The sequence below is a fragment of the Notamacropus eugenii genome, chromosome 1 (genome assembly GCF_028372415.1).
Source record: "Notamacropus eugenii isolate mMacEug1 chromosome 1, mMacEug1.pri_v2, whole genome shotgun sequence".
Taxonomy (NCBI): Eukaryota; Metazoa; Chordata; class Mammalia; order Diprotodontia; family Macropodidae; genus Notamacropus; species Notamacropus eugenii.
In genome coordinates this window covers 344,709,113-344,723,605 of record NC_092872.1, presented here as the reverse complement: position 1 = coordinate 344,723,605, position 14,493 = coordinate 344,709,113, and the positions used below count along the sequence as shown (strand labels likewise).

The 14,493-nt window shown below is 40.6% G+C and overlaps 1 protein-coding gene and 1 long non-coding RNA gene across 4 annotated transcripts in view; one reads left to right on the top strand and one right to left on the bottom strand.

Annotated features, from left to right (window-relative positions):
* Positions 1-14,084, bottom strand: part of LOC140518139 (organic cation/carnitine transporter 2-like) — a 52,594-nt gene extending 38,510 nt beyond the window's left edge. For 2 of the 3 annotated variants that reach the window (XR_011971835.1, XR_011971836.1), the window contains exon 1: positions 13,316-14,084. Coding sequence is in view for 1 of the 3 variants with exons in the window: in XM_072629996.1 (XP_072486097.1) it covers positions 13,316-13,708 (393 nt within the window). In the remaining 2 variants the exon portion in view is untranslated. The remainder of the gene's footprint in view (positions 1-13,315) is intronic. The other variant, XM_072629996.1, reaches the window with a different exon arrangement.
* Positions 1-14,493, top strand: part of LOC140518141 (uncharacterized) — a 51,012-nt gene that overhangs the window by 8,287 nt on the left and 28,232 nt on the right. The gene's annotated exons all lie outside the window — the stretch shown is intronic.

The following is a 14,493-nucleotide window of genomic DNA, read 5'->3' as shown; positions in this document are numbered from 1 at the left end:
TATGCTTCAATCTTTACTTGGAGTTCATTAGCTCTCTATCTGGAGGTAGATAGTATTTTTCATCATAAATCCTTCAAATTGTGATTGGTCATTGTGCTGATTAGAAATATTAAGTCTTTCACAGTTGATTATCTTTACAATAGTACTATTACTGTATAAATTGTTCTCCTGGCTCTGTTTACTTCCCTTTTCAGCAATTCATTCAAATCTTCCCAAGTTTTTCTGAAATTACATCCTTCATCATTTCTTATAACACAATAATATTCCATTATATTTATATACCACAATTTATTCAACCATTCCCTAATTTATGAGCATCCCTTTAAAATTCTTTGCCACTACAAAAAGTGCTGCTATAAATATTTTTGTACATATGAGTCTTCTTCCTCTTTCTTTGATTTCTTTGGGGTATAGAGTAGTACCAGAATCTTTGGACTCAAGGGTATACACCCAGTTTAATAGCTTTTGAGGGCAAATTAGTTTCCAGAATGGTTGGACTCATCCACTCATGCACTAACAGTGCATTAGTGTACCTAATTCCCTTCACCCCCTCCAGCATTTGTCATTTTCCTTTGTTGTCATCATAGCCAATCTATGAGGTGTGAGGTGATACCTCAGAATTGTTTTAATTTGCATTTCTCCAAGTGTTAGTAATTTAGAATAAGTTAGTAATTCATATGATTACTGATAGTTTAGATTGCTTCCTCAGCAAACTACCTATTCACATCCTTTAACCACTTGGAGAATGGCACTTAATCTTGTAAATTTGATTCCACTGACTATATATGTTAGAAATGAGACTTTTATCAGAGAAATTTCCTGCAAACATCCCTTCCCACTTCTTGCTTTTTGTCTAATTTTAGCTGTAATGATATTGTTTGTGCAAAACTTTTTAAATTTCAAGTAATCTAAAATTATTATCTGTTTTGTCTCTTCTTATCCTGTGTATCACTTGTTTGGTCATGAACTCTTCCCCTATTTATATCTGAGAGGTCACTTCTTCTATGCTCTACTAATTATCTTATGATGTTATCCTTTACGTCTAGATCATTTCCCATTTTGAGCTCATCTTGGTATACAATGTTCTATGATCAATTTCTGCCAGATTATTTTCCAATTTTCCCAACAGTTTTTGTCAAATAGTGAGTTCCTGTCCCAACAGCTGGGATCTTTGGGTTTATCAAACACTAGATTACTGTGATGATTTACTTCTGAATATTATATACCTAACCTGTTCCAATGATCAACCTATTTCTTATTCAGTATCAAATTGTTTTGAAGATTGCTGCTGTGTAGCATAGTTTGATATTTGGTACTGCTAAACCTCCTTCCTTTGCATGTTTTTTTTCCCCCATTGATATTCTTGACCTTTGGTTCTTTTGGATGAATTATTTTTTTCTAGCTCTGGAAAGTAAATGTTTGGTAGGTTGTTATGACTCTGAATAAGTAAATTAATTTAGATAGTATTGTAATTTTTATGATGTTGGGTTGGCTTACCCGTTAAGCAATGAATTTTCCTCCAGTTTTTTAGATTTGTCCTTTTTGTATGAAGTGTTTCATTACTGTGTTCATATAGTTCCTGTGTGTGTCTCGGCAGATAGATGCTCAAATATTTTATATTATCTATAGTTATTTTAAATGGAATTTCTCTTTCTAACTCATCCTGTTGAGTTTTGTTGGTATTACACAGAAATGTTGATGATTTGGGTGGGTTTATTTAAATCTTGTAAACTTGCTGAAATTGTTATTGTTTGATTAGTTTTTTAATTGACTCTTCCTGGGCTTTCTGAGTAAACCATCATTTGATTTTTGCTTTTCTAATCTAATTAATAACTTTTCATTTTTACTGGAAGAATCTAGCTTATTCATATTTAGTGTTACAAATAAGAGAACTGATTTGCTTTGTAACTTTGGAGCATAACCTTTTTAATGCTTCTAATTCTAAGTATATTGAAAGTTATCTTAATTGAACCAAATTATCTTAGGTTAATATTATTAATGATATTATTTACATGAAATTTGATTCCTTTTTATTAAAGATTGAAGGGTTGCTTTTAGATTCACTATTCTTTACCCTTATTCCTTATCAAAAATGAATAAATTTTTATTTATTTTTCGGAGATATAACATACAAGAAAATTATAGAATCTTAGAGTTGAAAGGACCTTTTTCAACTAGCAACTTCTAACCTATACCTGACTAAGAATCTCCTCTATAACATCGCTAACATATGGTCATCCAACCCTCACTGGAATATGACATGTTTTAAGGCAGCTCACTCTACTTTCAAAAAAATTAATTTTCCATGTTCATTTTTAAAAAAATTTTGAGTTCCAAATTAGTGCACTCCACTTTGGGATAGTTTCTATGTTTCATGATTTACTTTTTTTCTCTTGTTTCTTTTTTAAAAAACAAACTACATTAAAACATTTAGATAAAACACTTAACTTAAAACATCTTAGTATTTCTTCTGGTGTCTTGTGTCTCACATCAGATTGAATAGGTTTTGGAAACCTTTTAGATAGTCCAGCAGCTTAGGCTCCAACTATGAGTTTCTTTCAAAGTGTGGGCTTTTTGTCAACAAATTATTCAAAAGCTTGTTGTTAGGTTATCTTTCTTCTGCAAATGTTTAGATTTGCTGGGAAGGTAATCACAGCATCACAGGATCACAGAATTTATAGCTTGAAAAACTCAGCAATAATTTAGTTTTAATCCTGTCATTCCCATAATTGAAGAAACACATCCATAGATGTTAAAAAACTTGTCAAGATCACAGTTACAGAATGGGGATTCAAGCTCAGGTCCTCTGACACCAACTCCATTGCTCCTCCTGTTACATCATACTTCCTGAGACCCATCCCTACACCTTTCAACCTTGTGTATATTTTAGTTTATGTGCCATCTTGTTTTCACCATTTCTTTTAGGTAGAACGGCATTAGTATCTTTTCACATGTCAATTTATGTTTGAGGCTTAAAGAATCTTTCCTTTAATATCAAGATTTCTACAATATAAGGATCATGCACCTTGAATTCAGTTTGTTTTTTCTTGACATTTTTTTGGGAATTCTATCTGACTGAAGACAGTTTTTGTTCTAAGAAACTGTCCTCAACTACTTCTTTAAATATAGTGTCCTAGTTTTTCCCTTTTTTGGTGGTCACTGGTCATTATTTACCTTTGTTAATTACTTTTAAATTCTGAGATTTCTTTTCCCCATCCCCAATCTGTTTATGCTCTCAGTGGTTTTTCACCTCAGAGCATAAATTCTGCTTTTTGCTACGTTCAGGGATGTTTTTTTTCCTCCATGTTGCTTGTCAATCTTATAAATTCTTCATCTCCAATATTTCAGGTGAAGAATCCATGTCACTCTTTGATTCGTTCAGTATAACTTATCCATTCTATTTCATCTTCCTAAATTTCTTTATTAATATCTTTGGCTATGCCACTATCCTTCACCATGTTGTTGCAGATGTTTTAAAATGACATCTGAATTTTCCTTGGCTTTGCCCATTATCTTTTAGGTTTCTTTCATTTTTCTTTGTCCTGTCATGTTCTTCTGGGAGGCCTAGGATCCTTAGGTCTCCTACATGTCCTATCCTTGAGAACAGTATATTTTCTTTTAATGCTATCATTTTCTTTTCTTCTTCTAGATTTTTCTTCACTTCTGTGTATTTGCATTCTCATCCTATTATTTTTTCTTGATTCTTTGGTGAGGTTTGCCATTACAATTTCCAGTTTTTCTATTCTGCTCATCATTTTTGCTATGCAGGTCATAAATTCTGCTTTCATAATTCTTATTTCTCTTTTAAATCAGTGAGGAGCAGCATCTTATTGAGTGCTGGATCATGTTACTTTGTTTTGCAATATTTATTCATAGATGCCTGAATCCATTTACTAAATCTGGAGGGCATATTTCTTTCTGCTGTTAATGTTTTCCCGATTGTTCTATCTGCTTTTGTTTAAGGTCTTTGAGTTTTCTTTTTCTTGAGATCTTTGGGAATTTCAGTCTATTCTCCATGCTCCACATCCTACCCTCCTTCCAATTTTCTCCTATTCACTTCCTTACTCTGTCCTCTCTGATGGTTTCCTTGGGAGCTGAATCTCAAGTGTATCAGCCTCTTCCCACGTGAGGCAATTCACTGCCATACAAGCGTAAGGCTCTATCAACCTCCAACCTGACTCTTGGGTAGAAAGAACTGGCCCCAGCAGGATGTTGAGCACTTTCCCTCAGACTTAGTGGAGTACCCTGTGCCCTTTCCCCTAATACACACATTGTGTCCTGTCCCTCTCCCTCTGTTCCTTAGGTCTCTGACCCTGTTCAGAGAGCTAGCACACTGGTGCTACTTGATTGCATTTTTGAGTTTGGGACTTTGTGGCTCTGGGAAGAAGGGGTGGGGTGGAATGTGGTGCTGAGTTCTATTTCTAGCCCAAACACTGTCTTGCCCCTTTTGAATCACTAAGGCAGCACTGGCTATTGGGCCTTGGAAACTTCCCTAGAGTGCTACAGATGAAGTGGAAATGGCAATTAAGAAGATGAAGTTAAGGAGTGATTAGACCTGACCAAATACATACAGAAGAAATTCAACAAAATTTTGAAAGCATTTTATGACTGATTTTCAAGATATCTGTTCTGGCTAGAATGGGCTTCTACAACTTGGCAATGGGATCTCCATGGCACCTGTATGGAGCCAGAATCTGCACAGCACTGGAAAGAGGGACAAGAGTCCTGGGTGTGCAGTTGGGTTTTGTTTTGAGTTCATGTGGGTCAGCTGGTGCATTCTCATTGCCCAATGTGTAATGTGGGCATTGAGTGCTGAGTAAGCTTAGTCTAGATGTCAGTTCATGCGTTTTATTTCCTTCTTTGGATTCAAAGTGTCCTAAATTACAAAGACATCTCAAGTTTTCCTTATCTTTGGTTCATATCTTTCTGTTCTGTTCTGGAGAAGTTTCTGTTTCTCTGATGGAGGGGAATCAGAAAATGTCTAGTCTTCCATCTTGTTTATAATGACCCCTCTTATTTTTCTTCTTGGTGTTTCTAGAAGTTTTGTTTCTTCTTGATTTTCCTGAAGTTGCTGTTATAGAGATTAATGAAAACTGATACTCCAACTGATTCTTATCCTCTAATCTCCAACTAGGTCTACTCTTAAATGTTCCATCTAAGGTAAGGGAGTGACATTACAGAACTATATTTAAAAAACACACAGACTCCGCACAAAGTTAGTTCATTTATTGTTTTTGAACACATAATACTCATTTAGGACTATGTTCTCATAAACTCAAGGTAACCAGAAGGAGAGATCTTGAGCTTACCTTGTGTTCAGAGTGTCTGGTACTGGGCTACAGCTAGGGGGCAAAGAGAAGGGAATTAGCCTCCAATGTGCCAGGCACTAAGTGCTTTGAAAATATCTCATCTGATCCTCAACTACAACCCTGTGAAGTAGATGCTGTTATTTTACAGTCAAGGAAACTAAGGCAAACAGATTAAGTGACTTGCTCATCCTCCAGGCACAGCCAATAAGTGTCTGAGGTCACATTTCAACTCAGGTCTTCCCGACTCCAAGTCTGGTGCCTGATCCACTGTGCAACCCAGTAGCCTCAAAAAGGCAAAAAAACTCTTTATCTCCCTTTCATGCCATTGTCTATATCCAAATACTCCTCCAGCTACTGCAAGAGCATTCCCACAAAGGATTCAAAAACTGCCAACTCAAATACTTCCCTACTCTTATCCTACAATCATCCAAGTGAATTTGAATTTCTATCACCCTGTGTGGAAATCCTAGATCTGACTTAGAGACAAAGGAAGAACTGGAACAGCTCCCAGCCTAGCTGTCTGGTAAATATTAAAGTACCTATGGCTTAGAGTCATTTCTTGTAACAAGATTTGAGTATTACTGGTTTGGTGTCTTTGAAAAACTTCCAGAGGCATGCATGCATATTAATTAGTTGCCAAGTAACAAAGATAACTGCCATTTTCTTTATTTGTAAAGAAAGAATGTGAGGCACCAACAGATCAAACAGGAGAGTGAGAAAGGACAAGATGCCAGAGAAGTAAAAGAAAATAAGCGAAAAGTCAAGAGGACAAAGGTTGTTTTTGGTAAAACCTATAAGCTCTATTTTACCCCAGTTCCAGATCTCAGTTACTTACTCTGCTATGACTAGCATGAGGCTTACCTCACTGGGAAAGATACTTAGACTGAATGGAGTGTATCCCAGTTCCATCTCCAGTGTACCTTTTAAAGGCTGAGGCCAGGACTAGGACTTTCGGCCTTGACACTGGGCCTTGATAAACCTTGAGACAGAAGCTCCACTAGCTATCTCCCCAGGGATAGGCAGAAACAATTATATTTTTGTTTTATATTTCTACTTCCATGCTTTGCAAGGCCCAAGTAGAGAATGAAGTTGTTCAGGAATGTCTAATTTAGGCAAATAAACATCTTTAGGACACAACAATATTCTAAGTCTCTCTACCTCACATTGTGGGATACTTAGAGAAAAAAAAACATTCTGGGTATACAGCACAATGAAATCCTATAGAATGGGTGTACTTTAGCAACTACTAAAACTATGGCATTTTTAACAAGAAGGGAATTCCCAAAATACAAATGTACCATCAAATGAGGGAGAAATCAGTGAAACTAACTTGTATTGTCTGAAAAGGCATATGCTGTTATATATGCAGCATCAAAGGATTCTAGGATTAGCTGGTATGTTGACTTTACAGATCTGTCTTGTGCTCAGGTTTGCTTCATTGGTATTTTTCTCTAACACTAACATAAATCAATTCTGTCCTGCTACCACAAGTGCTGAGAGGCAAGAGTACAAGAAGCCTAAGTCTGGGGTATATCCTACCACTAACAATAGACCTGGACCAAACTCACATTTCAAAAAGGCTATTTGCTGCTTACTTTATAGTAGGCAAAGAAGCAAGTACACGAGATGGTGTGAGCCATTGATCATCCTTATCAGGAACTAGCGTTCCTGTGTCATTATCCTTTATCGTTCCACCAGATGTGGAATGTCACCTCCCTATCTGTGGATTGCTTTGTTCATTTGTTCATTGTTTGTCCTTCAGTTCTTGAAGAGGACCATGACATCAGGAAGATGATGTCAAGACTTGCAAGTGAAATGGATTTAAGTGAGGCAGGGCTCTGCAAAGTCACCAGCCTCACTTTCTCCTCCAGAGTCGTCTGGGTCCAGTGGAAAGATATAGATCAGGATGACTGGAGATGGCCCTAGATGCAGTGGGAGACTTTGGACTTTTATAAACTAAGGTCTTTCCCAGGTCTCAGTTTGACTACTCATTGTGAGTATAAACAGCAATTGTTTCTGTTTTGGCCGAAATCCTGAAGGTCTTCCCCTCTCAGACTGATTTTTTTTTACTAGGTTAAGAGGCCATTGTTTGCCTCATTTCTTACCTAGCCTTAATCATTGAATGAGAATGCTTTGAACAAAATTATGGCCCATCAGAGCCAATATCTATGGGGATCACTCAAGGGATTTGTACGTTATAGTTAGTCTACTTTGTGACAATGGAACAGATTCATCATCATAAGCAAGGTTAGCAAAAGTCCCTTGATTCCCAGTCTATGCTTCTTTGTCATATACCATGGTTCTAGAAAATCTGAATTCACATCTGGTAAATTCACCTAGGTCACCATCCATCCACACAGAGAGGAGTAGTCTGTTGTAATGGAAAGAATGTTAAGATTTATAGCCCTAAGACAAGATTAAAGGTCCAGTTCTGCTCCATATTACCTGTGTGACAAGTCTTTTACTTCTCTGCACCTCAGTTTCCTCATCTATAGAAAGAGTAGATTCGACTAAGGTTCCTTTCAGCTCTAAATCTGGGATCCTATATTCTTGACCTGTTACATAGCACCCAGTCTTTGTGTTGTATCTCTGTAGTGGGAAGAGAAAGTTCTCCATCCTCTTTCCATGGACCCTGTGTGGCCTAGGGTAGGGATGCCTTAAAGCAAAGGCTTCCTTTGCAACACTAACTTGAGCCCACAGCCCTGTCCAAATCAGTAGCATGTGCCAACTCACATCTTGCCACACTTTATCAACCTTTACTTGCTTAAATACTACAAAAGGCAGAAGGAGTTCACTTTCATTAGGCCCATCAATCAGATCCTTGAATCATAATCATAGAGCAGGAAATGTTGCCAGAGGGAAGTGGGGCACAATGTTAAAGCTAGAAGGGATCTGGTTCATTTGGTTGAGTGACAGGCATCCTTTCATAGGACAGGGGCTTTTTTGTGCACTCTTAGAATATAACTTTTTGAAAAATTACTTTTTAAAAACTGTATGTTCAGTGGTACCAAAGACATTTTACACTGACCTCATCTGTAATATTTTATGTATTATTTAATTCAGATAAATCATTATAGTTATAAAAATAATCACTGTCTCCAGAAGACCCTTATCTTCTACCATTAGTGTAAATGGTAAAATGAGCTTAACTATTAATTCTTACCTTGGAAATTAGAGTAGACTAGGCCTTACAAGGATCATGCACTAGAAAGGACAAAACAATGGTAGGACAAAGGGAAATATGGCAGCAGCAAAATGTGTGTGTGTGTGTGTGTGTGTGTGTGTGTGTGTGTGTGTGTGTATCAATGGGAAATAACTAAATGAAGACAAGTGAAAAGAAAGAAGGCTTAGGTGGGGACATATTTTGTGGGAAGAGAAGAAAGGAGTATGAAAGCTCTGTTCATCTCTAAAGCTAATGATTTACTAACATTTGCCCATTAATGAGATGATTCATTACTCAGACATTCACATTAATTAGTTTTGGCTAAAGGATGATAGGCATATATAATACCTCACTAGTAAGTCACTAACCCCCAATCTAGTTCAGCTCTTGCATTTTACAGATGGGAAAACTGAGGCTGAGAGGGGAAATATGATGCATCCATAGCCTCAAAGAGAATTAATGGCAAAGCTGGAACTTTGATGCTGCATCTCCTAACCCCGAGACCAGTAGTACTCTTTCTCCACTTGGGATCAAATAACATGATAATGAACTGGTTTGGAAAACACACGCCATCCACAATTCAAAACCCTCCAGAGTTGGCCTTACCCTATTTGAATCTTCTACAGGATTGCCCTTAACACATCTCTTGTTTCAGCCAGTCTGCCATCACCAAACACATTCTGCCCCCTCTTAATTCCTAACTCTTTGCTTTTATTTAAGCCATCTTTCCGCTACCTATAATGCCTTTCTCTGTCAATTGTTAACTGTCAAAATCCTCTGACTTTTCAAAGTCCTTCTCAGATGCCAGCTCTACTTTAGAGGGCAGCAAGTCTTCATCTTCATAGCTGGAGTTGAGTTCTTCCTCTGTGAACTCTCCTAGCACTTCATGTCACTTTTTTTGTTTTAAGAGACCTGTGATTTCATCAGTCTTAGGAACTCTTGGTGAGAAACTTGTTCTAACAATTCAGGTGGACACCTTTCCGGTATCTTCTGGTCTTAGAGAGTTGTCTAGAATAGCACTTCTTAAACTATGGGTCACAGTTTAAGAAGTGCTGAAGGGGCTGCAAGTGGAAAAAGTTTAAGAAGTTCTAAGGGGCTGTCCAGGGTCACACAGCCAGAATGTCATAGAGGTGGACCTCAAATCTGGGGTCTGCTGACTCTGAGGATAATTCTCTGTCCACTACATCATCCTGACTCTATTATACTCAACTGATTCTTCTCAAGGCTTATGCCCAGCACCATCCCTATTAGAAGGTAAGCTCCTTGAGGACAGGGATTCAGTTATTTTCATTTTTTAAAATCCCTTATAATATAGTACCTGGAACATGGCACTTCCTCAGTCAGAGTGTGCTAAAGGGTTATTTTCATTCTCTAGCTGGGAAAATTGAGTTTAGTGAACTTGACCAAGGCAATACATTAGTCAAATGATATGATATTATGTATAGCCCTCAGCAAACCTTAAAACACGATATAAATGGTAGCTATTATAAATAATTTTGCAGGCTTTCAAGTGCTACATAAATGTCGGTTATACTATCATCCATCTTCATCTTAGGACATCAGTGGCCATACCCTCACAAACATCTGGTGATTGACTGCAGGCTCTGAGATCTATGTTTTGTTCTGGTGCTCCCAGATCCCTTGCTCATCTGAATGGAAAAGGTAGATGATCACAGAAAGAGAAAAGGGAAGGCAACTGCAGGCCAATCCTCAAATGAAACCATAAATTCTGCTGAAGGTATAGTCTACCTTAAACTAACAGTGTTGAAAGAAAATGGGTCTGAAAAATGAAAACACAGTCAGATTAGGCACATGAGCTGCCTAATAGTGACAGTTGGTCACCATGAATAAAGAAATATAAGAAGTCCAGGCCTAGAAGTCCTCAAGCAAACTCAGGGAGGGACAGACTTGTCTCTCAGTTCATTTTGACAGCCTGAAAGTAGGGGAAAGGGCACACAACTCTTGCGCCACTACTTTGTGTGTAAAAAGGTGAGGCTTGAAGCATGATGCTGATTAATTACTCCAGAAGCCTAGTAAACTCTTTACTAGCAAAATGAGGGGAAAGGTCATTTTAAATGACAGGACAAAACCCCAAACTGGATTATCTGCCTTGTGTGACGAAAGAAGTTAACAAACATACAAAAGAAGTTAACAAACATCAGAGTGAGAGAGAGCGAGAATGCAAGATCGAGGAAGGAATAGATGAGGGCATCTAGTCAATCCTACCTAGGGAAGGCATCCACCCCCACTTTTTTAAACTCCTAACTGGGTATCTTCTTCAGCAGGTACAGTAGCTACTTACAATGCTTAGCACAAAGCCAAGCACCTAGTGAGCACCCAATAATACCAGTCCACCAAAGACAATTCTCCATTCATAAGCAGCTCAGTGCAAACTTTCAGTCATTCAAAGCACTTCTATAGGCCCCAGGGCTAGTTTTAAATGTCTGTAGTTAATCTTGAGGAAGATTATCCTAAATTCCATTAAAGAACTGAAACTCCAATTTGGGTTAAAAATCTCTGGTAATGAGACACCTGCCATATCTACTACTCACCAGACTTTTCCATTTGTTTGTCATAAGTAGCACTCTGGTAAAAGAAAAACAGCCAGTCATTCTACACTTTAAGATTTCAAGTACTCTCCTCACACTTCTGTGAGACAATTATTAACCCTGTTTTTCAGATGAGTAAACTGAGGCTGGAAAGCTGATGTCTGGAAGGTTAAGGTCTATTGTCTGTCATTCTTTCCACTGAACCATTTTGCTTTTACTAATGGGGAGAGGGAAACCACACACCAGCTTTACTGTGAAGTACAGCTGGAAGGGAGATGTACAACTCCATAACAACCTGAAGCTAGACAAGGGAGAAGGAAGTTATACTGGCTTCCTATAAAGCAAAAGACAACAAATCCACGGTAAGAATAACCAGTCCTTCCTCGTCCTTGTGTAAGTCTAATTAATCATCAGTAAGTATAGTCAATTCAGGAAGAAGAAAAAACTAGTGTAGCCCATAACCCTGAAATCTCCTAGGCTCCACAGAATGGAGGGGAGTGGAAGGTCTGGGGAATTGGCAGCCTTACTATTCCACATATTTGCTTGGATCTTCTGATGCTCACAATCCTTTTAGCCCCTTTGTCTCATCTTGGTGCAGGTGTTTATGCATGCATGACCCAAAATTTTTAAACCACAAATATAGCAAAATTCTGAAGATACCCAAGAGTCACATCCAGATATCCTGATTCCAATGTCTAGTAGTCTTTCCATTTTACTCCTATGCAGGGTTTAGGACAGGAAGGGTTTTTATAAATAACCTGATCTCAATACCCTCTTTTTTTTTTTTTTAAACAGATATGGAAACTGAGGGTCTAAGAAGTTAAGGGACTTGTCCAAGGTGACATGAGTAGTAAGCAAGTAGCAAAGCCAGAATTCAAACCTAGGCCCTCTGACTCCAAATCCAATGTACTTTCCACTACACTAGATGATTAAAACTGGAAGATATCTTACAAGTCACCAAGTCTGACCCCAGAACTTTCTCCATCACACCATTTGCCCTCTGTGAATATATCAGTATGAATGAAGAATAAAACTTTAAACTTTTCCATCATCATAAGATATGAAACAACTGCCAAAGTGTACCTCATTTTCTCAGTTGTGACCCATGAAACCACTTTCAACTTAAAGCATACAAAAACCATATTTATACCATTTAGGTAGTTTGGGTACGAAGAACGGATTATTAGGGACTGATTAATTTATTTTCGTTCTAAAATGTGGATATCACTAAGCTCTAGGTAAAGATGGGATGAGCTGCACCAACAAAATACCTCATGGATTCCCGTCCCATTTAAAGTTCTTCCATAAAAATGCAGAGTCCATCCTTTAAACCACGGGTGGGAAACCTGTGGCCTCGAGGCCACATGTGGCCCTCCAGGTCCTCAAGGGTGGTCCTTGGACTGAATCCAAACTTCACAGAACAAATCCAGGGTCCAACTTGAAGACCTAGAGGACCACATGTATCTGCTTAAACCAAATGACCTGGAAAAATTTGTCGGGGGGGAAGGGGTGAGGAGAGAGGGTACCTCTGTGTATTAGAGAGAAGTACTCTGCTAAAGTCCAGTTCATTCTTTTGATGTTATCGGTAAAAGTTACTGAAAATGAACAATATTTATTTACCAAGTCTTGACATCTTATAAGAGGAAAGGCTGGTGACACAAGACACCTTTTTTTATACTTGACACTGCTACCATGTAACCATGAACAAGCTATTTCCTCTCTATGAGCCTCAGTGTCCCCATCTGCAAAATGAGAAACACAAGTTGAAGATATCTCTTAGCATCACAACATTTATGCTAGCAGGTTTCCAAGAGCCCTTTCAGTTCTAACCTTCTAGGAATGTCCCATTCTTTTCTGATATAAAGTATGCCAGTGGGGGTGGGGTGGGCAGATGGTTATCAGGGCTGCCTCTTTTCTAAGGAAGTGAAGAATCCAAGGTAGAAAAATTCTGTGATTTTATTTAATCCTGTATATTTTGGGGCTCCGCTTTAAGTGTGGATGCGGAAGGTTGTGCAACAGGACAAGTTCAAAGTCATGGAGTTTCAAGGGTCCTTCTAAGTCATCAGTAAGGACGCCCTAACTCAATTGGCTTCAGGGCAAAGTGAGGGCTGGGAGCTCTCGTGCACTGCTCTCCTGCAGAGATACTTTGTTACCCGCAGAGCGGCCGGGGCTGGCTAAATGAGAGCCGCTAGCCTAAGGCGCCGCCACCCCGCATCTCAGCGCCACGGAGGAGGGCTAGGAGCCCGCGGGTGTACACCGCGGACCCTCGCACCCCGCGCGGCCCCGGCACCCACCTCAGTGATGATGGTGGTCAGGTACGTGTCCTGGCTGTACTCCCAGCCGTCCAGGCAGGGCTCCAGCTCCACCTGACTCAGATTCACGTCCCTGCCGGGCACCAGCCCCTGGGCCGAGAAGTTGGTGAGCGCGGCGAGCCGGTAGCGCTGGCACGTTCTGGGCACCTCGCGGCCGTCCTGCATTTGCCGGGGGATAGTGTAGTTCCTCCACTCGCTGCTCAGGTTCGCCGAGGCGGGCACCCGGCAGTGGTGCTCGGGGACCGCCGCCAGGAACACTATCGATATGCCGTTGAAGCCGTTGGGGATGATGCTGGCGCTGAGCAGGAAGAAGATGAGGCGCTGGAAGGGTCCCCACTCGCCCAGGAAGGCTGTCACCTCGTCGTAGTCCCGCATGTCGCGGGCCGGGAAGGGGACGCGGGAGCCGAGGAGCAGCCGAAGGGCGCGTGCGCGGAGGACGGCCCGGCGGCCCGGCGGACTACGCGACCCGACCGACTACGAGCCCGGCTCTCCCCGGCCTTAACTAGCTGGGCTGAGAGGAGGAGGAGCGGGGCGCTGAGGCCCGGGGCGGGCCGGGGGCGGGGTCACGGAACCATTGGTTTCCTCCTGCGGCGACAGAGGCCCCGGCTTCCAGCTCCGCGGCTCGGGATCTTCAGGGTCCAGCTTCCCCTGAGGCACCGTCCCCGCCTCGGAGGACGGACTCGGCTCTCCCAGGGCCCGGGCGTGCCGCGCGCAGAGCCCTCCTGGTCCGAGTCTGGGACGAGCCCCTGCGGAGAAGTGGCTGCGATTGGCTGGTCCGGGAGGGAGCAGAGGGTAGAGCGCGGGCCTCGTGCTGCTGCTCCTCCCGTTAAAGGGACCACCCGCCGGCGTCTGCGGGCGAGATCTTCCGAAACCCTTGGCAGTCCATGGGCTTGCAGAGCCTGGCTCAGGTGTCGCGTTGGTTCGTTTTGCTGAACTTTTTCTTTCTTTTTTCTTGCAAGGGGATGTCTTGCCCGATTGGAAAAGGGTTGAGTATATGGAAATGGAGGTGCTGTAAAAATACGTGTAAATAAAATCAAGAAAGAAGAGACCGAGAATCTGACACCTAATTGAGCATTCAGCCCTAGTCCCCGTAATCGTTGGAAGGGTGTTGCCTCCTCAGACAGACCTGCCTGGGAAAGAACTTAACGTCGAAAGGCCAA